Source organism: Aricia agestis, chromosome 18, assembly GCF_905147365.1.
Source record: "Aricia agestis chromosome 18, ilAriAges1.1, whole genome shotgun sequence".
NCBI classification, from domain to species: Eukaryota; Metazoa; Arthropoda; class Insecta; order Lepidoptera; family Lycaenidae; genus Aricia; species Aricia agestis.
In genome coordinates, this window is record NC_056423.1 from 3,134,454 (window position 1) to 3,159,696 (window position 25,243).

The 25,243-nt window shown below is 38.1% G+C and overlaps 1 protein-coding gene across 4 annotated transcripts in view; it reads left to right on the forward strand.

Moving 5' to 3' along the window:
• The window catches only part of LOC121736273 (LIM domain only protein 7), a 174,359-nt gene that overhangs the window by 98,243 nt on the left and 50,873 nt on the right, over positions 1-25,243 (forward strand). For all 4 annotated transcript variants that reach the window (XM_042127363.1, XM_042127365.1, XM_042127366.1 and 1 more), the window contains one exon: positions 21,069-21,269. In XM_042127363.1, coding sequence (XP_041983297.1) covers positions 21,069-21,269 — 201 coding nt within the window. The remainder of the gene's footprint in view (positions 1-21,068; positions 21,270-25,243) is intronic.

The window sequence follows — 25,243 nt, forward strand, 5'->3', positions numbered from 1 at the left end:
TCAGGTGTCGTTAGAGTCGTTTGTTACCGACAATACCACGGGTTAAGTTAACAAGTAACCTTTAGTTGATATTTGTAAGCTCATGTACTCAAGGCCTCTATGTCATTTCACTATGACCCAACTTTACTTATTAAGATAGGTAATTGGTTTTTTGGTTGCGGGTCACAGGGCAAAAGGCAAGGTTTTAGGAATGTCACGTTTGAATTTTAGCAACGTCAATCGAATGCAAAATTAACTATGGTTAAGGTTTGAGCAATGTTAAACACGATTAATGGTATTAGATTATGTTAATATAGTGTCACATCTATTTCTAGCCAAATGCCACCCAATTTAAAAATAATTTAACTTCGTCGTGTTATTCAACATGTTCGTTAAGATTTCGCTCCTAACAACATAATGCGAGAAATTACTAGTACCTACATAGTACTAGAGTCGCTTCTGTTCGCTGTCTGTTTCAGTTTGCTTATATCTTAGAAACTACGCAACGGGTTATGATGTAATTTTTTAATAGATATAGAGGAAGGCCTATATAACAGGTAAGTAAGTATAATTTTACCCCCTTACTAATAAACGCTGTATAAGCTTTGAATAGTTATACAGTGTTTTGTCTTGTTCAATCCAATTAAAAATGTCACTTGTGTGACAGGAACAAACCACTGTATAACTATTCAAAGCTTATACAACGTTTATTAGTAAGGGGGCTAGTGTTTAAAGCTGCTGAACGAAATTATGTTAAAACACACGCAGCTCGGATTAAAATTGGGATTAAAAAAAGTATGCGCGAACGGAAGGGTATAATTGACAAATTGGCTCATCTGCGCTCAAAGACGCCGCCATTTTGGATATCAATCCCTTAATTAGCGATTACCGGGAATCGGCGGCTAAACGACGTTTAATGTAGCGGGCGTTTAAGATTTAATTAGGTATTTCGGCGCTGCGTGCCGCTAAGTCCCGTTAATCAGTGTAAAAAAATTATGAAATATATTTTTGTTTTTTTACCGTATTGCAATTTGGAATACATGAATAGTCTACAGGATGCAAGCAATAACGATATTTTAGAATAATATTCTAAAATCTAAAAGTTATTGCTTGCATTCTGTAGACTATTCATTTATTCCAAATTGCAATACGGTAAAAACAAAAATACAATATACTTATATTTTATAATTTACGTCCCGACAGGCGAGAATTTATAAAAATGTTTGGTTTTTGTCTCTCTTTCTTCTTATATATTTTCTCTCTTTCGTTCATCGTGGCGACTTAATGCTAACAAGTATCAACAATAATTTTCATCTTGATTCTCCTATGTCGCAAGGATCGATAGCGGTATTCAACAACGAAAGTATTTTGATCTCAGGGAGCCTGAAGAATACCTATGCTAGAGCTTTTATGATCCTATCATGAACAAAAACGAGTTTAATTCTGTTATTTTTAGGTCCAAGTTTGTAATTTTTATGAACCATTAGATGACGCTCTCAACTCAGTTGCGCCAAAGTGTCTTTCAATTACCAATAAGAAAAAAAAATAGTCATCATGCCTGAAGTAATCAGTACATTGTACCAATTACCGATAAGACTATAAACACAGGAATGTGGGTCTCTGTGGCAATGGAAAAATAATTGTCTTGATAAACTCACCTTCCTTATCACCAACGTGAGTCAAACGACCAAAAATGAGATTCCTTCATTGATAAAATCATAAGTAAATTTTATCCGCATCCCTTTCTTTTCCCGGGACTCAAATCCTCTCCATACCAAATTTCAGCAAAATCGGTTCAGCTGTTTGGCCGCGGAGAGGTAACAGACAGACAGACACATTTTCGCATTTGTAATATTAAGATAATGCTGGCTACAAGCTGCATATCGAAGGTAATTCGTCATATAGATCGGAATCGCTGTAGTGTATCACTGTATATAGGCCGATTTCCCAGCTACACAATGGCGACCTTGGTGGGAGAAAGCACACGGGATCCATTGTCTTAAACGCCGCGTCGAATCGCTCTACTCGTAACCGAATTTGACGCGCGTATGAACTTTGACCTTCATTAACGAAAAACAGTTTACATAAATATAAATAGAATTTTGAAGATCTTGATTGACTATAATACGGTGGCATTAAGAAGTGATATCGACCTTGATTAACTCTAAAACGGTGGTTTTAAAAACCATTAATCGACCTTTGATCTCGGTTTAAGAACGCGGGTTTTGAGACGTATAGGAAATGTGAGCTATTCAACGATTGATTGGCCTTTTCAACTCTCAATGGTAACTAAGATTTTCAGTATTAAATCTTCCGTAAGAAACTTATTGAATTATTATGAAATAATCTATACTAATATTATAAATGCGAAAGTATCTCTGTCTGTCTGTCTGTCTCGCTTTCACGCCAAAACTACTGAACCGATTGTAATGAAATTTTGTATACAGATAGTCTAAAGCCTGAGAAAGGACATAGGCTACTTTTTTACTGAAAAAAAGGGTTGTAAGGGGGTGAAAATGCGTAAATTTGTTCAAATTAAGTTAGTTCCAAAAATCCATAATAGATGGCGCCGTGTGTCTCTTACATCGCGCTAATGCTTGCCCAGAAGTCGTTCTACAAGAGGTGGTATTATCTTACACTTCGTTTCGATTTTTTTCGATTGTTATTTCTTTTTTACATTATTTATTTAATAAGGCAGTACTTTATCTATGCAGTGACGTAACATTAAACAATTAATGATAAATAGTTTATGGGTAAAGTTGTGTAATTGGGGGGCTAAATAAGCTTTAAAATTTGGCATAAAATTAAAGTTTAATTTTTAAAAATGAAATATTATGTGCACACTGCACAGCTGTTTTGATTTAAGGGGTACCAGGGTTTTTTTCAATAAAAGCTTTTGACACCAATTTTGTTGACATCGCGCGCTATAAACTGAAGTCCACGCGGACAAAGTCGCGGGCAACAGCTAGTGTATTATATCTGTATTCAACCCCCGACGAACATAGAAGAGTGTTGTAAGTTTGACGTGTTTGTGTGTCTGTCCGTGGCATCTTAGCATCCAAACACTTACCTGATCGAGAGTGCTCTTCGCAATAGTCCTACTTCCTACTTCCTACTATCCTACTAATATTATTTTACTATCCTATTAATATTATTTGTTTGGATGTATGGATGTGTGGATGTATGGATGTTTGTTACTCTTTCACGCAAAAACTACTGAACGGATTTTAATGAAACTTTACAATAATATAGCTTATACATCAGAATAACACATAGGCTACAATTTTAACCGATTTTCAAAATGGGGGAGGTGTTATGTTCGTTTTCTTATATTCAACGATTACTCCGCCGTTTGTTAACCGATTTTCAAAATTTTTCTTTTGGTATATAGGGTATCATCCCAATTTGGTATTATATTCACAAAAGTGGTGATCTGATGATGGCTCCATAAGTAATCGAGGGAACTCCTCAAAACTTATAGGGAAACATGTGTTGACTTTGGTTTCGTGAGAAGTATTCTAAGCATATACTACCAACAAGTAAGATTTTGCACCGAGATATACCTGGTAGACCGTGGTTCGGAAGGCGCTGAGAGAACTCCTGATTCTTTATAGATACAAGTTTGGGAGTTTAGGCGTTGTTTTAAGAACAGAAATCATATGCTACTATGCAAACTACATTCATCATCATCATCATCATCATCACTACCATATTATACCTTTTCTTAGTCTTTTAGATCGAGACTCGAGTTTGTCAAGCGATAATTAAAAAAATCTATACCTACCTAATATTATAAACCTGAAGAGTATGTTTTGCTTGAACGCGTCAATCTCAGGAACTACAGGTCCGATTTAAAAACTTATCTCAGTTTTAGATAGATCATTTATCGAGTAAGACTATAGGCTATATTATATTATCACGCTAAGACTAATACGACCAAAGAAACTCAGGAAAATGTGGGAAAAACGGGGGAAATATTTTTTATGGGAAAATGTACGGTTTCTGTAAAATTCCTAATTTACGCAGGCGAAGCCGCGCGGGACATCTAGTTCATAATATTTTGTTATTTATAGTAACAATTAATCGCTTGCTTGAGCCTAGCCTAAACATACTAAGATGACTAGAATAGCTATGAATTTTAATGTACCTGCACTATAATTAATTTTAATCATTAATCTCTATAAATAACCGGAGATAAGTGGGAAGTTGTATTAAGTCGTTTCTAGATTATCTTAATCGTGGTTTATGGAACGTGTTCCTAAACCTGGTTTAGAAATTGTCACGAGTAGATAATATCGGCGTTATGATTTAGAGCCGGGCCCTGGACTATATTTAATTTACTTGTCAAATCAAATTTACCGTTATAGTGCAAGCGCGTGCCGTGTTTTCGGCGTAAGATCAGAGTAAGATTATTGTTTTATTGAATAAAGGCTTTGTATAAGTTATGTCGCAAAAAATCAATTAAGATTACTCAAGCGATATTTTTGCTGACCAATTTAGAAAATATTGCCTTGAATTTCATATATCTAGAGGCGCTGGATGGCGTCAAAACACGTTTATCGCGTAGGAAGTGTTCCGTGATGGAAGCGTGAAAATTCAACCAGATTCACAAAGATATAATTATTTATTATATTACTAGCTGTCCCGGCAAACGTTTCTTTGCCATATATGGTATTGAAGTGACTAAATAAGTATGTCACCATGGCCACGTCCATCGCTATCCCGTCGCACAAACAATGGTCGCCGTCAGTCTCGAGTTGTAAAAGTTTACTATTATTTATTCTACAAATGCACTTATCAATTTAAAAAGTACCCAGTAGCCAATTCTCAGACCCACTGAATATGCATATAAAATTTGGTAAAAATCAGAAAAGCTGTTTCGGAGGAGTACGCTATCTAACATTGTGACACGAGAATTTTATATGTTAGATAGTATCTCTTCTTGCGAGGTTTTTTGAATTGATTTGAAGTTTGTCTAGTATGTTTTTTTCGTTCGTAACAGTAATAAAATATACTCGCTTCCCTATTATGTTTCAACCGACTTCTAAAAAAGGAGGTTACATGTTCGGCTCTGGATATTTTACATCTAATATTATTATTTTTCTTTTCGTCCCGTCAGCGAGAGTCCCAACAGCTAATAATAGTCTTGCGTCCTTACTATTTTTTACACCTTTTCTTTTTTTTCGTCCCTTCCAGTACGTTCACCAGTTATAGATACTCGCCGGTCCAATAATTACGGCGGCGAGGCTGCGCCTTGACCGACATCGATCCGTTACAGAACCCCTACCAGTGCTGGTAATAGGATCTTCATTACGTTTCCCCCGCACCGCTCCGACTATAAGTGACTTGGAATATTTTTAAGGGGTTACACCTCCTAGACTAGGAAACATTTTGGTGGTAAAATGGTGTCCCCTTTCACTGTTGCATTCAAAGGCGAATAACAATTTCTTGAACGTAATTGAATGATGATTTTGACATAAGATCATATATTATCTGTCAAACCCTTCATTAAATTGAAGTTGAATCATCATTAAATGTCTCTAAGTGCGACAGTTAGTCAAGGAAAATTTAGAAAACGTTTATATATTACCGATCTTAAAATTTAATTATGAGTTTGACAGAAAATGTACGCAGCTTATGTCAAATTCTTCATTCGATCACAGTTAAGTAATCATTAAATATTTCTGAGCGTTGCCGTTAATCTGCTCAATTATGTGGCTTTCGTCAAAATCAGTCCACTAGTTTCAGAGACTAGTAAATGCAAACAAACGAATCTTTTCTCTTCGTATTATTTTAAAAAGGCTTACGCACGTCTGACGTAACAAATCGTTGATGCAATTAATTGAGTCTCACGTGTGAACTGTGAATCACGTGTCCTTTGACCCCATTGAACCCATGTCCTTTAACCTCCGTCTGGGACTCGGCATAAACACCCTTTATTTCTGTAAGCTTAGGAAGCACACATAGCATGCATATAAAAGTTTATTTCTGGGGTAGAAAAGACAAAGTGCCAGATTGACAAAAAAATCTATTATTTTGTCGCTAACATCTGTCAGTGATTCTATTCTTTCGCATTTTTCTATAGTCATGCTTTACTTGCAGATTACCCTTGCTATGATTTCGACAATGTGTTTGTATGTTAACTCTTCCCGCTCAAAACATTTAACCGATTTGGAGGAAATTTGGTGTTAAGGATACTTTCAGTCCGAGAAAAATACAAACTATAGATTTTATAGCGCAAACGGTAAGAATTGCAGTTCCCTTACAATTTTGTCTGTACATCTAAAACTTAAAATAAATTACTGACACGATCCGGTTTTACTCATCCATACCTACTAATATTATAAATCCGAAAATGTGTCTGTCTGTCTGTCTTCACGTCCTAACCACTAAACCGGCTTTGATGAAACTTGGCATGGGGATACTTTGAGTCCCGGAAAAAGACATAGGATACTTTTTACCCTGGAAAATCATACGGTTCCCGCGCGATAAACAAATTTTGGCGGGTGTCATTTAGTCGCTATCCAGTACTTCCATACTAATACGAGGGCTGCTATTTATGTATCCGGAATTTAAAAAAGAAACAAACATATATCATTTAATATGGTTTTATTGTTTTCCAAAATATTCGCCGCGATGATCGACACACTTTTGCATACGCTGGAACCAATTTTCATAGCACTTTTACCATTCTGATTGAGGTATCTCCAAAACGTGCATTTTGAACGCATCAACAGCCTCTTCGCGGCTCGAAAAACGTTGACCACGTAATTTGTTCTTCGCGTATGGAAATAAAAAGAAATCGTTAGGTGCCAAATCAGGGCTGTACGGCGGATGACCAGTCAATTCGATCTTTTGACCCTCCAAAAACTGAGTTGTTTCAGCTGAGGTGTGACAGCTAGCATTGTCGTGATGTAATATGATTCTGCGTTGTCAGTTGTCCTTTCTTATTTCTTCAAAGACTTCTGGTAAACAAATGGTCGTATACCATTCAGAATTAACCGTTTTACGATTCTCTAATGGCACTGTAGCCACATGTCCATTAATTTCAAAAAAACAGGCGACCATTTGCTTCAAAGTACTTTTTGCACGAGTAACTTTTGTTGGTTTCGGCTCATCTTGGAACACCCACACCGTTGACTGTTGTTTAGTTTCGGGGTCATATGCATAGATCCAAGATTCATCACCTGTGTAGATATTATAAACGGCTTTTGACGTACCACGGTTGTATTTTTTTATCATTTTTTTGCACCAATCGACACGAGCCCGTTTTTGATCGATTGTCAAGTTGTGCGGAATCCAACGCGAACATATTTTTTTTACAGCCTTGTTCGTGTAATATCTTATGTATGCTCGTCATACTTATGCCTAAGGACGCCTCTATCTCGCGATATGTAACATGACGATCACGCATTATTAGTTCCCGCACAGCATCTATATTTTGTGGGACAACAGCTGTTTTTGGGCGACCGTCTTTATTTTCATCCGTGAGCATAGACCGCCCACGATTAAACTCACTGTACCAGTGATAAACAGTGGTTTTTGATGGTGCTTCATCTCCAAAAGTTGCGGTGAGTTGAATAAAGCACTGTTGTTGATTTAGCCCACGCCGAAAATCGTAGTAAATCATTGCACGAAAATGTTCACGCGTTAAATCCATGGCAAATGAAGACACGCAATTTTCAAAATGACGCCACAATGGAAAAATAATTGACAGTCACATGAAACAAAATGTATTCTTCAACCAAAGAGTTCTATTTTCAAATGTTGTAATTACTTTTTAAATATTGTTCTTGTAAGTGGCCAGTTCCGGATACATAAATAGCAGCCCTCGTATTATAAATGCGAAAGTGTGTCTGTCTTATATACTTTTTGTTCCCGAAAAAATGTACGGTCCCCGCGCGATAAACGAGTTTTGGCGCAACGGAATTGCGTTCATCATATTAGTTGTCTATAATATAATATGTCGTATATAGTTGTCTCAGAGTCAGTCCCAGTCGTCTACTGTCATGTGAAAACGTAAGGCTTTCTATTGCTTATGCATGCGTAAATAAGTAAATTATGGCATTTTGTACATAATCGCCTTTGGCTTAGCCAAGAATGCTCATGGTCATATTTTAAGTATTTAATAAACTAAAATGTGACATTGAAAATATTATTTCCTTGTTCAACATCTTGATTTTCAACCCGGTTTTATTATTATCATATATGAAGTTGAGTTATACGTAGGACGAAGTATAAAATCTAGGTATTGGAAGTGACAGATCTAGGAAGAATTGTTTAAAAATCGGGCTCAATAATCTTTATAAGGTCTGCACCGTTTGTTGTATCTCTGTAGTTTATATTATACATATATATTTAAAATACAGAACACTAAATCTATGACATTAGAAGCTAAATATTTTATCAAAGTTGAGAACTACATTATATACAGGGTGTATTAAAACTAAGTTATAATATTTTAGGGTGTGTATGTGTCTCTTGTATAGAGTTCACTGTAAAAGTAGCACCGCTGAAAGATCAATTTTTTTTTCACTTTTGTATGGGCAAGTCTGACGGCCTGAGCGTCACGAGTTTCCATACAAAAGTGAAAGAAAAAAATTATCTTTTAGCGCTGCTACTTTCACACTGAACTCTCTACAAGGAACACGTATTACATCCTAAAGTATTATCACTTATTGTTACACTCTGTATAGCTGAGAATTAAAATGCTTAGGCCCATTTTCAACAACGGCTGTTAAAGTTAATGCTTCCTTTTTTTCATAATATAAAATCATAGCTTAAATTGGTATCACGACCTCTTTCGTATTTCTTGTGAATGAAAGAGAAGACATAACATTTGAACAAGACGTCGCGTTGCTGAGATTGGGTCTTAACTCTTAAGATCATAATATTTTGTTTCAAATCTACGCCAAGCCAGGTATTCTTTCACAATGTCTAGTAATGCTTGACCTCAAGTAACCCCGAACATTTGACATTCATAATTACATGTTGGGAGATAATTACAAACGAACATATGACATATTAATAAACATAACATGAGATACGTCACTGGAACGTACAGTAATGGATTTTTAATTAAAAGGTTTGATTGTTTCTAATTTTAAAATTTGTTATGACAAGTTCTTGTGTTTATTTCCTTTCTTTGTTTGTTTTTAAATCTTTGCTCTCATTTGTAAAAAATACTTCCCGTTTGTATAAAATAGATTTTTGTGATGCACTTTGGGAACTTTATTTTGTTACATCAGCTATATATATATATAAAACTCAAAGGTGACTGACTGACATGGTGATCTATCAACGCACAGCCCAAACCACTGGACGGATCGGGCTGAAATTCGGCCTGCAGGTTCGGCAGTTAAGACGTAGGCATCTGCTAAGAAAGGATTTCGATCAATTCTACCCCCAAGGGGATAAAATAGGGGATGAAAGTTTGTATGAAACTTTGTCAATTTTAAACCGATCGTGCTGAGACTTTGAAGTTTGATACGTAATTAATAATAATACTTCTAAACGCGAGCCAAGCCGCGGGCAAAAGCTAGTCATAATATAAAGTTATACCATTGAAACTCAATTTGAGATTTCGATGAAAAATTAGAACGGTGATAATAAAGTAGTAATAAATTATGATTGAAATATAGAGGGAATGATGATGATGACGATTATGATAATGATGATAAAGATGATCCTTTACAACATAGCCCTACGTGGGTAGAGTATTAAAGGTAGACGTAGGCGGAGTACTCACTACTCAGGTAATGAGTGCCATCGTAAAGGGCGTAGGTATAACGTATTTGATACTAAACATTCCACACAGCTCCGACTGCGTTTTTCTCGCAAAAATGTAGCGTATGTCCTTTTGCGTGGTCTACTCTATATCTTTGCCAAATAGCATACAAGTCGGTCCAGTAGTTCATGGAATTATCACGTGAAAACGAACTCTTTAGCTTTATAATATTATGAGTATTGAGTTTCGACAGTCTAAAGTTGACTCTAAACTCTAAAGACATAACAGCGTATTATATCCATGGACCAGCGCCTGCACTGGTCCATGGACGTCGAGGACGTCGTCAACTACATCAGTAAGAAGACATCCCTCCACTTGAGGGTCGAACGTCTGCAGTCTCGCCACAAGGTCAACTTCAGTTCCTTTGTGGTGAGAGTGCCGACGCATCTTCTGTCGACCTTTGAAGCGGAGGAATTCTGGCCAACTGATGTGGTCTACCGAAGGTTTCGGGGGAGACTCCGGAATGAAGCGCGCGTCACGTCGCCGATAACATCGTGATAAAGTGTAGTTATTAAGTGTATATATTTTATATGTATATTAGTCATTAAGATATATATTGTATGGGCCTATGTAGCCTGATATATATAAATAAAAATAAATATATTGTTGTACAAAACTCAAGTAGTAATTTGAAGAAGTTACCTGTGCTAAAGAATCACATTTCCATTTCGGAAAAGTCGCAGAATTTCCTATTAAATGTAGGCACGAATGTTGTAACTCATCTTGTGTTATGGACCATAGCTCATAGTCCATAGTTCCAAGGTGCAGTTAAAGACACAAGCGTTGTCCATATTGACATGGAATATTTTGGCCCTTAACATTAAGATTTGATAATCTTTATAGACGCTAAATCGTTTAGTCCAATCATGTTCCACATTTTCTTACAATCAAGGTCTATTGCTATAATTTTTACGATCAGTAGTTTACAATCAATCAAGCAAATTGCTCTCAATTGTCGCAATTTCTCACTAAACCAGTCTATTAGTTTAACATTTTAAACCTTTTAATCGGAGTTATGAATTTTAATGGATGTAATCAGCTAGAAGCACTTGACCTTGGTCTATCAATCTGTAGAAATTCTTGTATAATATTATTATACATAATATAAATGCGAAAGTGTCCATCTGGCTTTCTGTCTGTTCGTCTGGCTGTCTGCCTGTCTATCTGTTACCTCTTCACGCCGAAACCGCTGAACCGATTTTGCTGAAAGGTATGGAGATACTTTGAGTCCCAGGAGAGGACGTAAGAAACTTTTCATCCTGGAAAAATTGGTTTCCGCGCGATAAACTAACTTTGATGGAACAGAGTTACGGGCATCTAGTACTTTTATATGTCCCATCTAACTAACTGCTTTTGGTGTCCGAAATGAGCTTCCACCATTGAGCCCTGTCCTGTGCTACCTCCTGCCAGTTACTGACTTGAAGATCACGCAAGTCAGCCTCAACAGCATCTCCCATCAATAGTTGGAATTAAATATCGGAGTAGCCCCTGACTGATGTAAATCTCTCACCGTAAGAGGAGATTGATTTGTCGTGGGTGATGTCTTGTGAAAGCCAAAACTTCCTCAATGGTAAACGGCCTGCTCTTCTCTAAAACGGCGCATGGAAATTCGTTAACGATTCTATTGAGTGAGAACTGCACTTACTTCCATGTTATCTAACTGGAGGACGCCTAATTAAGAAAACTATACTAATATCTGAAGAGACTTTTTAAACGCGATGATCTCACGAACTACTACTAGGGATTGCAATCCGGAAAATCAGATCCGGAAATATGCCGGATCCGGCGTCATTTTTCGGGTACCGGATCCGGTGTTAGCGATTTGTGGCAATAGTTAATAGAATCAGGCGTTACTTTGCGGAAATCCATAGCTTAAAATTTTGTATATTAATATTTTAGCGAAATTCCGCGAAATAAACATCAACCTGTAAGTAAATGAGTGATTGTATGCCGTGCTGCGCATGAATATGCGTACACTCACTCATGTTTGCTAAAAATAATAATATACTTTAATTTGTGGCAAACTGATATGGTTGTTGCAGGAATAACTTACGTTAAATGCGTTACCCCTAGATAAGCTTTTTCTCACTTTTTTAGGGTTCTGTAGTGAACAATGAACCGTTATAGTTTCGGTCTGTCTGTCAGACGGACAGACAGACCGAAACTATAACGGTCTATCCGCGGTTTTGCTCAGATACTATATATAGGACCTACAAAGCTGTAAATTGGCATGAATATACATATTAATGATTCCAACAAAATGGTATATAAAATCTTGAATTTTTTTTTATGGTACCTCCATGCACATGAAGCGGGGATGATTTTTTTTCGCGTTCACCCCACCGTGTGGGGTGTCCATTGGATAGGTTTTAAAAAATATTACGAGTATTCTTAGATCATTTTCCGATTCAAGGATCCATTTGTGTACTATAAAGTTTTAAAGTAGAAAAAATCGCGAGTCCAGTGTCCCCCCTTTGCTAAGTGACGCTTTTAAATGATGAGCAACAAATGGATGTTTATCGTAAAATATCAACTCGCCATTGACAACAGCTCGTATGGTGGTGGGGAGGGTGCAATTAACCTGCTCATTCTTCTAGGCTAGGCCGACTAGGTTGCGATAATGCCGTAATGTGCTTGAGCAACCATACGGACATTTAAAATATTATTCCATGCTCTACAGTTTCTAAAGAGTGGTTATCTCGCTTCAAAAATATTGCATTAATCAGCTACAAGTGATGCATATTAGAAAAAAAAAATACAATGATTTTCGGTTTTTAGTTCAATTTCATCAATCCGGCCGGATCCGACCGGATCCGGCCGGATTGACAGTAATCCGGTCAAATCCGGTCCGGATTGAAAATGACGCCGGATTGCAATCCTACTACACTGATTTTTATGTATTTTGGCACAGATATAGAGCACTGTACGGGGAAAGACAAATGTAACGCTTTTTGCGGGAAAATTTACGATTCCTACGGAATTCCTCTTTTACACGGTCCACCCGTGTAAATGAGGAATTCCGCCACGAGGAACGTATAATACTCGTACTTTAGTGTAGACAAGACTTTTCTCTCATCACAAACTATCACACACACACACACACACACTATCATGCATCATGTTTGATTTACGTCCCGCGTGCACGTAGGGGCAATGACCTGTTATCGGTCACGAACCCGCCTAGGTAGATCTGCATCATTGTCCATCTTGTCGGAGATAATATTGGGTGGTCAATGTTGATATTACTCGACTGCGGCGAAGGAAGCGTTATGCTTTTCAAGTGTATGTATGTTTCTTTGGTATGCTCTAGAGCAGGGGTTCCCAAACTTATTTTGTCTACTGCCCACATTGAGAAAAAATAATTATGTTTTAGTTTAAAATGCATTCTGATGAAATAAAATTACAAATCCAAGCCTCTACACAACGCCCCCATTTTATTCTGGGTCCCACACCCCCCTTTAGACCTTCAGCGACCACAAGGGGCGTTATCGCCCACTTCGGGAAAGGCTGCTCTAGAGTACCCTCTAGGGCCTAAACGGTTGGTCCTTACTGCTTGTAGCTCATGATGGAGTCGCAATCAAACAATTGATTGGGTTTAAATCCTCGGTATAAGTAGGTACTTAAAGGCTACTCAAAGTAAAAAAACTCTTACATCACCCCCCTCCATTATGACTTGCTGGCTTTTTAAGAAGTCTAGCTAATAGTCAGGTCAGGCATAGGTGATAACTTTTATCTTAATTACTTTATTTAATTTATAATACTCCCCACACCGGTTTCGGTGACGGTGGCCGGTTTCATTGAAACCAGGCCAGCTACGCAGGAGTAATTTTATAGTGCCCAAGTGTGTGCGCAGTACACAAGAGCACTCTCTATTCCTTTACTCTCATAACCCTGTGGGACGGAAGACCGACACGACCGGCGAGAGATCAGGCGCAGGACCGACTTTTTACATGCCCATCCGACGCATGGATCATCTTACTTGTCAGACAATCAGGTGATCAGCCTGCATTGTCCTAACCAAACTTGGAAATAACATGTTTCCAACGCGGGATTCGAACCCACGACCTCCGGAGTCGAGAGCGACGCTCTAACCACTAGACCACGGAGGCGTTAAATTTTTTATTTAATTTATTTTAATATCGGAACATAAGGTGGTTAACACCCAAAAAAGGCGCGAGCATCGAACCCAGGACACAAACATCCTTATCAGACAAATTCTTGGTACAACCTAAGTTTATCTAACCAGGACCTAGTTTCTAGAATTTTGCCGAGACCTGAGCAAACTGACAGAGTAAATGAGATTACATGATAACATTCTCTGAAGTATGATTCAATTTCCTTTTTAACCGACTACCAAAGAGAAGGGAGTTTATATTAGTCCTATTTTTTATCCCTTTACTAGATAACGCTCGCAACTCTGTTGACTGTTGCATTAAAATGTCGCTAGAACCGTAAATTCTTCCGCGTAAAAAAGTATTCTATGTCCTTTCCCGGGACTCAAAGCATAGCTCCATACCCACCAAATCGGTTCAGCGGTTTGGGCGTGAAGAGGCGACAAACAAAATATTCATATGAGACAATACACTTTCGCGTTTATTATATAACTATGGATAACTATTAAAGAAATTAGCCCAGGACCGGAAGAAATTCTACCTGCTGACCACCGAACTTCGTTATGAAGAGGACACTAAATGATGATGGATAATTACTATGGATATTGAGGTACCAAACATTAGAACAAAAATTATGATTGTGATGCAAAATAGAAATAATATGCAAAATAGAAACACAAAATGTACACTAGAATCCCCGATCCAAATACAAAAATGAGTGACCCTACCTCATCGGTTCAAATCAAATCAAAATCAAAATTCTTTAACTAGTTCTCGTTTTTTTTACTCGCCAAACGTGTCCAAGCATTCCAAAATACCTAGAATTGGAAAACAATTAATGGTTGATTAAAGACACATTTGAGAATATGCGTGTCGAAGAAGAATCTTCAGTATTACTGTTATTAGTTATTTTGATCTCTATGTCGTTGACATAAAGATTCTGTTAACTGGTAAAATGACTAAGGCCGTTAGACTAAAATTCAAATAAAATGCCACTTTATGACCTAGGCCATAGGTTTCATTTTCTACCGACATTGGTCTAGCGACCCATGCCGCCGCTGCTTTGTAGTGGCGTAGAGTAAAATGAAATCTATAGTCTAGGTCATAAAATGGAAATTTAATTGGAATTTTTGTGGACATGCGGCCTAAGTCCCACGCAAGCTTGCGGGGGCGACACTTAAACTCTTCGACAGTATATGCCCATATTAGGTGTAAAGGTTATCCGACAAAAATGCGGCCGGCCAGGTTCTTAACTAATGTTGGCCCTTTGACCTTTATGGTATGCTTAGCGATTTCGTGATTAATGATTTGTGTTTGTATATAATGATGTGGTGATCATGCCACAAGCGGAATAGATCATAATATAGTCCAGTCGCCAGATAAATAAACCTAACGCTACCTTTTTTTGTTTTTGTACCGTTGGGGGAATGCATTTACGCAAGCATCCCCGGAGCCTGGGGAGGACCACCGAGGTATGTGGGATTCCCCGGGGCGGACGTAATATCCGCACCCGGGACTACCCACTAAAACCGCAACGGTTTTAGTGGGTAGGTGGTGTTCCTGCTCCTGAAGGTGGGCTACGGGAAACGCGTGATGCACGACCGCAGCCCCACCACCTCTGCCTCTTTGGGCTCCATTCGAAACCTAACGCTACCTGGCTCTTTCAATTGCGCACGAAAATATTGCTATTTCTAACTTCAGTCTTTACGCTGATCCCGTAGAGAACGAGTGAAAGAGACAAAAAGTGTTAGGCTCTTTAGTCTTTCATATAGTGTCTATATTTTGTTCTATCGTAGGTTCTTTTAAAATGCAATGAATTAAAAACCCAAATTATGAAATTATTTAGACCTTCTCGCATGACAATATATAGGAAAATAGCATGCTTTTTATAATAATTAAAGAAAACATCAGTGAACATGATAAACCGAAAATTGCCTTTCTGTCCATAATCATAACCGACGTCCAGGCCAACAGATAATCTTAGCGCGTCTAACTTTACTCAAAGATCTTAATTTACATAATGAAGTGTATAAGGCGGTAATGACAATGATAATGATGATGATCGTGGTAAACATAACAACGTGAGAGTTACTTGCACAATTTTCTCCGATCTTTATCTGAGCTTAAGCGTTCGCACGAGCACTCGTTATCTTTTATTGTAGCTTTAGTATCGTCTAGAGTAGTTGTTATTGTCTCTATGTTACCGCGTGATACACATACTCACAGACCAACATTTTCATTATTCATTTATTCAAGGTTTGGTTCTCTCTTTCTTTCACCAGAGTGAGCGTCCGTGGCCTAATGGGTAGACCTTTGATTCGTGTTCGAATGAGACATTTTCTGATCTCAAGTACATAGTACGGACACTCATACGGTGAAGGAAAACATCGTGAGGAAACCCACACATGGTTGGTTCCAGACGTATTGACTAGTTCTTTCCTCTAGACTAGGCCGACGATGTTGCGAGAATGCCCGTATACGGACATTTAAAAATCTTGTCCCAGGCACTACAGTATTTGAGGAGTGGTTACTTCGCTCTGAAAATACTGTATAAATCATCCACAACGGATGTAAGGGCCTAGTTCTCTCTTTCACCAGAAATTACGATTGGTGTTATTCAAATGTGGACATTTGAATAACACCGATCCTAATTTCTGGTTTAAAAAAAATGGTGCCATTTGTTATAGTCTGATAAATGCCGGCTGTGATTTTGCATCTTATTAAAATAACTTGATGATGCAACCGTCATATGATATCATAACAAAAATGTTATGATATCATTACATTCGTTAACGATAAGTCATAAACAGGCAAGAAATGCAGTAACATATTACATAATTATACATTGGTTTGCCATTTACAACCTCTGTCCTTGAAAATAATGCTTATGTCTGAAGAACTAGTCTAAAACCCAATTTTATCAATTAGTGTTATTTATTCGTTTCTTTAAGTACTTGCATGCCATCACTTTCAGTACCTAGTAGGAAAACGAGGGTTAGGTACTTGTACTATTATCTATTCTGTGGGTTAGGTCTGAAAGAAAAAGTTTTTTTTTCTTTTTTTTTCCCTCTCCTTTTGAACATGCTTCGGCACGAATGGGCCGGCTCGACCGGAGAAATACCATGGGCTCGCAGAATACCGGCGTGAAACAGCGCTTGCGCTGTGTTTCGCCGAGTGAGTGAGTTTACCGGAGGCCCAATCCCCTACCCTTTTCCCTTCCCTACCCTCCCCTATTCTCTTCCTTACCCTCCCTATTACCCTATTCCCTCTTAAAAGGCCGGCAACGCACCAGCAGCTCTTTTGATGCTGCGAGTGTCCATGGGCGACGGAAGTTGCTATCCATCAGGTGACCCGTTTGCTCGTTTGCCTATGATAATTTTTTTAATGAGAACTGCCAAACCATATCTACCCCCTCTTCTAGCAACTTGTTCAGTCGTGTTTATTAAACGGCTCATGCTTAACGTGATTCCACGGTGTTACGTCATGACTCATGGCTTTTGTAATATACGTGTATGGGAATTAATTGGGTGAATATGAGAAAACTGTCACGTATACGGAGAAAGTGCATTATGCTGTGGCTGGGCTCGCTCAGTCTGCTGCTTAGCATCGCGCTGATAGGTCTATTGTCTTGTCTGGACTCTGGGTAAGTGCTTTAATTCACCATTATCTCAGTCAGTAAAATTACTTTACTTAATGTCTTCTTTAGAATAGAGCTAGAATTTTGGAGTTTTGGCTGTTAGTTTTTCGTGGTTGGATCGGTTTATCGGATTTAGGTTTTTGATAGCTGGCTAAAATTTTGGAGCTTTGGCTGTTAGCTTTTCGTGGTTGCATCGATTTATCTGATGTATTTGACGGTTCTTGGTAACTGTTATAATTGCTATCATTTTAGTCAATAGTCAGTCTTTGCTCGAATCTCAGCCTAGATTCTAGAATCTCGTGGTTAGTGTCTTGATAAAATCGATATTGGTAATTTCCCCTATCTCGATCTATTATAATATGCACGAACGCATTAGCCTTAATTTTTTAAACGGTCGATCATAAATTATACCCAACGGTAATTAGTATAACGTACACCGTGCTACACGTACTTTATAATAATAGTCTCGTAACACGCAACACATGTAAAAGTATTTAGACGACTTCAAAAAGTGTTTCCACCTTACATAATGTTACTTTATCTATGTTATTGCACTCTTGTTTTTCATCTAATATTTCCTTTTCTCCTAGAGTGAAATGCACATTGCTTTCATCATGTTTTCTTGCGATTTACTGTATGTATAGTCTGTCAAAAAAGTGAAGAAATTAAAAAGTGGCAACATCGTAGTGTCATCCCTTTCAAATCAATTTAAGAAAAAGGGATGACACTACGATGTTGCCACTTTTTGATATCTTCACTTTTTGACAATTTTGGGTTATTTTATGTTCCCTAGGTTGTCCTATCCTACATGATAGCTCGTGGGGTGGCGAGTTTAAATCTAGATATAGATAGAGATTATTAAGTCTATTCATAATAGGTGTACAATACCTTAAGTTTTTTTTTTTTATATCTTCATTCTTCAATCATGTCCCCTAGAATTGTTTACAGTTCTTGCTTGCCTATCGATTGGCTTATACCTAATATGTTATCGGATTATTATTGTATCGTTGTTTAGATATTTATCGGACGCGACAAATCAATAATTTACAAGCGTTTAGCATGTTAGTTTGAATCCATAAGTAATTTCATAATTAAATTTCTCTCTTGTCTTGATAATTACTCTAACATCGATTTGATACGATGATATAATAGTTATTATGCAAATGTTATCAAGCGTCTTCATCATAACATCAGTTCCACTATTTACTTTCTCGTGGAAACTCAGTGAGACTTTGCTCTGTTCGCGGTAACTCGCGTATCACGTTTTTAATTCGACATTATAGTTACGATAAAGACGCGCGATTTAATAGCCAGTGTAGTTTTTATTTTTATTTTTAGTTGTATCTTTAAAAGTCTTTAAATTGTGTTCTCATTTCTTTTACTTTGATGATAAGGCTGCGTTTCCACCAGAGATGTGTTGCGAGGATTGGGTTTTTGAGAACCAATAGAATTGCTTCATTGAAGTGACCTCGCTCAGATCAGCGATTCTATTGGATCATAAAAACACATTCCTCGCAACACATCTTTGGTGGAAACGCAGCCTAAATCACCTTTTTGATAAATCATCTACGTAAAAGCTAAATTAGATAGTTATTTTGATAGCATATAGGTTACTACGAGATCGCGATTATCCGATCGTCTCTAAAATAGACGTGTGACAAGAGTGAACAGTGAACTAAGTCTAGTGGTTCTATATATAACTGCATACCGTACTGAAATTTAGACCACCAAACAGATTGAATGCTCTATTTTTAAATTGTGAGTGCAGCTGCCAGCGGGTTAAACTTTTTTCAGAGGTTTGATTCATGTGCAGTCCGTGCCTTTCTTGCTGACATTAAGAAAACAACATTCTATTTTTAAATTAAAGCGGCAATTTTTCTATGATTGTCGTGGAGACTAGAGATTAGAAGCTCTGCCTCTAGCAAGAATGCTATTGGTTAATTTGGTTTGAAGCTAGCAACGTTGCACAGTACTTTCAATAGACAATAAGTTAGATTTACTACCTGTTTCAAGTATTTTTTGAAGGAGATTTTGCTAAACTGTCAGAGATGTAGACCTCCTTGGCCCTAGTCTCCACGCTTACCTTTCCCGACATGAAGAAAACAATCTATTTTTAAGTTGTGGCGGCAAATTTTTCTACTCGAATGCGTTGGTTTGACATTCTGTAAATAAATGTGAATGTTAATTATCTGCATCGCCTTGCTTTGGGAATGACAAATGACTGTTTACGGTTTTTATTGCTTTTGAGTCTTTTAAATTACGATAACGCCAGTAAAGACGGCGATTTATTCGAGCCAATAATTTGGTATTTAGCTTCATTGCACGCAATATGTTCTCGGGCTGATGTTTTGACGTTACCCTTTACGTTATGAATGTTCGTTTCCGCATTTGTTTTCATGTATTTTGTCGGTATATTTTGTAGGAATATGCTACGTTCTTCAATTATTATTCACGATGACAACTTGTGAGTCGTGGTTTCTTTAAGTTCCCATTTGCTTCTCTTAGCTCTTTCTTTGATATTTCATTTTAAATATCTAATCATCACCTGTAATACGGGCTAGGTATTTCATCTTAATGGCTCATTTTCATTAATCGATAGCAACCATACTATAACTATGGGGTGGAAGACATCTTGAGAAATCTTTCGAGCGGTGGGAGCCGCAGAATATTATACAACATAACATCTGCTTTGACAAGATAGCCGCCACCTAGGTGTTTGAAACTTTGTATTTTAAATAAACCTCAAACTTACAGAAAAATTAGTGCCATACTGTTACAAATCGTTCGAATTACGAATTAAATCTTAGCATTTTGAAAAAATATTGTTCACATTCACGACCTCCCACAGGTATGGCATTATCAGACTTCTTTTTATGATCATACAGGGAACTGTTAAAGGTTTCAGGATGGTACAAAAAAAAATCTCCTTTGCAGTAGTATGGCGGCCATTGGGAACTGTCGGAAACGTGGCAACTCGCGTCCCGCAAGCTGTATATCTTGGTCTTTCATTGGTCGATATCACGGTTGGTTTAAAGCATGCGGGCAATCCCCGCAGGCGGTGTAACGAACACGTATCGACTTGTAACTTTCATTGGTCGTTATCTTGGCTGCGGGGACTGCCCGCATGCTGTATAACGAACGAGTTAACGACCAATGAAAATGAGCCATAAGCGTAGCCAGCCTCTGCTTATTATTACTTGTTTCGCGTATATCCTCATTTACCTTTAGGTTTAGATAACAGCAAGCGAAAAAATTTAATATTTTGATAATCAAATTCTTCGATGCTTCGATTTTGCGAACCTTCTCATGTCATCATCTATTTTCGATGAATACCATTGTGGTCCGTCGTTTCTTTTTAACTAAACTCTTTAGGTTTAGATAACATTTGATATTTTGTATTTTCATTTACATTATCTTCATTATTTCTAAACTCTCCTCTTCCAGACAGCAAATAGCGTCAGTTTTGCGAACTTTCTCATGTATTTTTCGATTTATGCTATTGTGTTGCATCGTTTCTACTTCCTCATCCACTAACTTCCTCCTCTTCTTCCAGACAACAGACAGCGCGGACTTCCTCGCGACCCGGCCGCACACTGCTGCTGTGCTCCCGGGCAAGCCCGCGGCGAACCCGCTGCAGTTCATCAAGGTCGGCCCCGCTGACCTGGGCACGAGGGCGCGGGAGCAGCTGCGCCGGGCTGAACTAGCGAAGCGGACGGAGCCCGCGCGCATCGAGCGCCAAGAGGACTGGCAGTCGGTGAGTTATAAATTGTTACAATTTACTATTTCTTTCTCTACTTTTTTTAATGTAATTTGGGCTATTCGCCCATATCCTTCTTTGCTATTTTTAACCGACTTGCAAAAACGAGAAGGTTATATATTCGGCTGTGGATATATATATTTTTTTTGTATGTTCGACTACTACTCCGCCGTTTGTGAACCGATTTTCAAAATTTTTGTTTCGTTATATTAGGTTTCAATCCAATTTGGTCCCATTTTCACAAAAGTGGTGATCTGATGATGGGATCCATGAGTTATCGAGGGAACTCTTCAAAAATTATATGGAAACATATGGTGATTTTCGTTTTATGAGAAGCATCCTAAGTATATGCTACCAAAACGCAAGATTTTGCACCAAGGTATAATATGGTTCCGAAGATACTAAGAGAACTCCGGATTCCTTATAGATACAAGTTTGGGGGTTTAGGCGTTGTTTTAAGAACTGAAAGCATATGCTACTATGCAAATTACATTCATCATCATCATCTTCATCACTACCATGTCAGGGTCACCAATGTCACAACTTACATGGTTGTATATGGATACAATATATACACAACACCATAAAATATCATCAGTCATCACGTTATGTCCTTATTTATTTGGTACATTTCAAAGCGATTTTGATACAAAAAAAAACAAGTTCAAGTACCACAAAATTGAACATAAGTAATAAATTCAACCTTTACTCCAGAGCGTAAGGCACACATTTGGGTTGGACTGAAGGAAACGGGGCACTATGGAAAAAAGACTTAGAACAATTTTTCGTCATAATTTAACCTCTTATAACCACCCTTTTTGAATATACCAATCGATAGGGGGCGCCAAGGGGAGCAAAAAGCTCAGATAAACTTTTCTCAAAAATCAACCCCTGTCGAAAGACAGGCCGAAATGTGACCCTTGTTAGTATGGCGAAAATACTTAGAAAAATTTGGCTAAGGTTTAGGAACTTACGTCAATTAAATGTTGGTGACATGGGTTAAGGAGGATTGTTTTGGGTGAGAAAAACTCCTACTTACCGATTCTACCGCCAGTAAACTTTCCGTTTAGAAGAAATTCGCATTTGAGATTTTCGTAATCTTCAGATAAGATCATCTGTTTTCTGATGTTTACGAAGTATTTTTAAGGCATCTCAAGGCTGTGATGAGTGGGTCTTACTTAACTACTCAGCCACGGATACCGAAGGGGGGGACGGGGAGGCGCAGGCCCCCCTAAAGGGGGGGGGGGCTCAGGGGGCGCAGCCCCCCGCCAAAACAAAAACAAACACAATCTAGAAAGTCCAAAAGTAGGTTAGGTTAGGTTGGAACTTAGACCACAACACCCAGATATAGGAGCCCCGCGTGGCGGGGCTTTCTTTTGTAGTAGTTTGTCAAATAAATTGGGGTAGGTTTGTAAACATTTACAAAGATTAAGATAATATTAAGGGGTTGAAGTATTTTCTTACGCGATGGTTAGTAGGTAACTAAAAAGAGTGAAATTATTATTTTTAACAAAAAATTAAAACCGACTTCCAAGGTAAAAACAATAATAACATCCTTAGATATAACATGAACTAAAAAGTATTAAATAATTTTTCCTATATAATAGTGCCTTTTTCCGAATTCGGCTAATCCTCAACTATTTCTGTACTCAATCTTCATAATTTTGAAGTCGGTGCCAGTTCCAAAAGTTTCAAATATTCTGTCAGAGAACTAAAGATTCAGCTATATGTTACCGACTTCAAAATGATGAAGATTGAGTACAGAAATAGTTGCGTTTTAGCCGAATTCGGAAAAAGGCACTATTAGATAGGAAAAATTATTTATTTAGTTCATATTTTAAGGATGTTATTATTGTTTTTACCTTGGAAGTCGGTTTTAATTTTTTGTATTTTGTCTACTGCCCACTTTCAGAACAAATTATGTTTTAGCGCCCCCCATTGTTTCAATTTAAAATGCATCCAGGTGAAATGAAATTACAAATCACCCCCCAAGCCTCTACATTACGCGTACGCCCCCATTTTTTCTGGGTCCCACACCGCCCCCTTTATACTTTCAGCGCCCACAAGGAGGCGTTATCACTTATCGTTATCGCCTACTTTGGGAAAGGCTGGTGTATAGGTTTTTCATACAATATTCAATACAATATTATTAATATTTCTCTACGTTACTGTCGGAAAACAAAGCCTCCAACATACGATCTCCATATCAAAAGCCTCGTCGGCGAAGTCTGGTAAAATACGGGAAAATTGCTAGACCAGCAGGGCGATTCACGATTTCCGTTTGACTTGAATTCGGAAACTTCATTTCGTCATTGGGTCAACGCACTCAACGTCTAGTGCGGCGAGGGTTGATTGGATGTCGCGCGATGAAGTTTCAGAATCGCGCGATGAAGTTTCAGAATTTGCGTATCAAGATTCAAGGGCCTGTTTATAATATTAATATTTTCGTTTTGAAACCAGCTGTGGAGTACCTTTATAGGAGCAGTTCATGCGATCCGTAATGAATTGTAAAACTAAATTAAAGTTTATTTAGAAAATCATAATATATTATCAGGTGTCAGAGATAGGTTATATTGCTTTACAAGTTTGAATCGTTTGCACATACAGCTGCTATAAACTTCTGAGTAACTTTGAAACAAGTCAGGCAATATAAATATTTTGTAAACTGCGTCGATGCCGCCACCGGAAATAATTGACATTTTAAAACATGGCGGCGCCCGCGCTTCCGGCGCACGGGAATGTTCTGTTTTTGCTGTGATCGTTAAAATTCTTTATGTTGACACGGTTTTTGTGATGGCCGCCTTTTAAAGGGGATTTTAGCAAAGATACTTCTCTTACCCTTGGAGGTTTTATCAGATAAGGTTATGCAAGAGGATGGTGCCAATTTATTCTCCTCTTAAAGGAGTGAGCACACTGAGATGGGCCGTGCCGGGGCTCATCGCAACAATCCGCCTCCATACAATTTGTATGGAAGCGGATCCGCGTATCGCACACTGTGTCGGGGCGCAGCGGATTTCCGCTTCCATACAAATTGTATGGAGGCGCATTTTTGTGATGAGCCCCGGCACGCTGAGCCCCGGCACGGCCCGTCTCAGTCTGCTCACTCCTTAAAGGTGCCGGTTGGCAGCGGGCGACACGAAGCAACCGCAGTCGACGTGTCGTCGCGACACTACTGCTGTACTCCGCAGCTAGCGACACGAAGCTAGCGACACATAGAAATACATAGAAACCAGTAGTGTCGCGACGACACGCCATCTGCTGCCGCTTCATACATGAAGCGGCAGCAGACGCCCCAATTTTTACAACTACATTTAACAAATACATTTACTTATTATTTTTACAGAACCATAAAAATTCATAAAAATCCTTAATTTAATTTAGACAATTATTTTGATATCATAAATAAAGTATAAACCTGACCATCATAACTTGTGGCCTGAGACGGTCATAAAGGAAATATTATAGAGTATTCATATTAACGTATAAAAATTACTGCCCTGTAAAGCAATTTTATACGGTTTATAGCCCAATTAGAAGTAAATGTAAACATAAAATCCTTCACAACAAAATGGAAAAACAAGTAGCACGTCTGCGCATTACGCGGAATAAAAATGTCAAATAGCTGCAAATATTTCAGCCAAAATTCGAAGAATCTGAGGCAATGATTGATAATATCAAAGGGTACATATTTCAGCTTGCTTCGCTAATTAATAACCAAGAGCAGTCTGATGTTAATGTCAACTATAAACAACGAGGAATTCGCAATCCCAAAACAATTTACTGTTGAGAGAATAAAGGTACCGTTCCGATCAACGCGGCAAGCGAACGCGACCGACCAAAATTCAGTTTCATTTTGCTCTACGCCTCTACGAAACAGCGGCCAATGGGTCGTTAGACCAATGCCGGTAGATGGAACCTGTAGTTCCATCTACCGGCATTGGTCTAACGACCTTGTTGTTTGAATTTGTTGT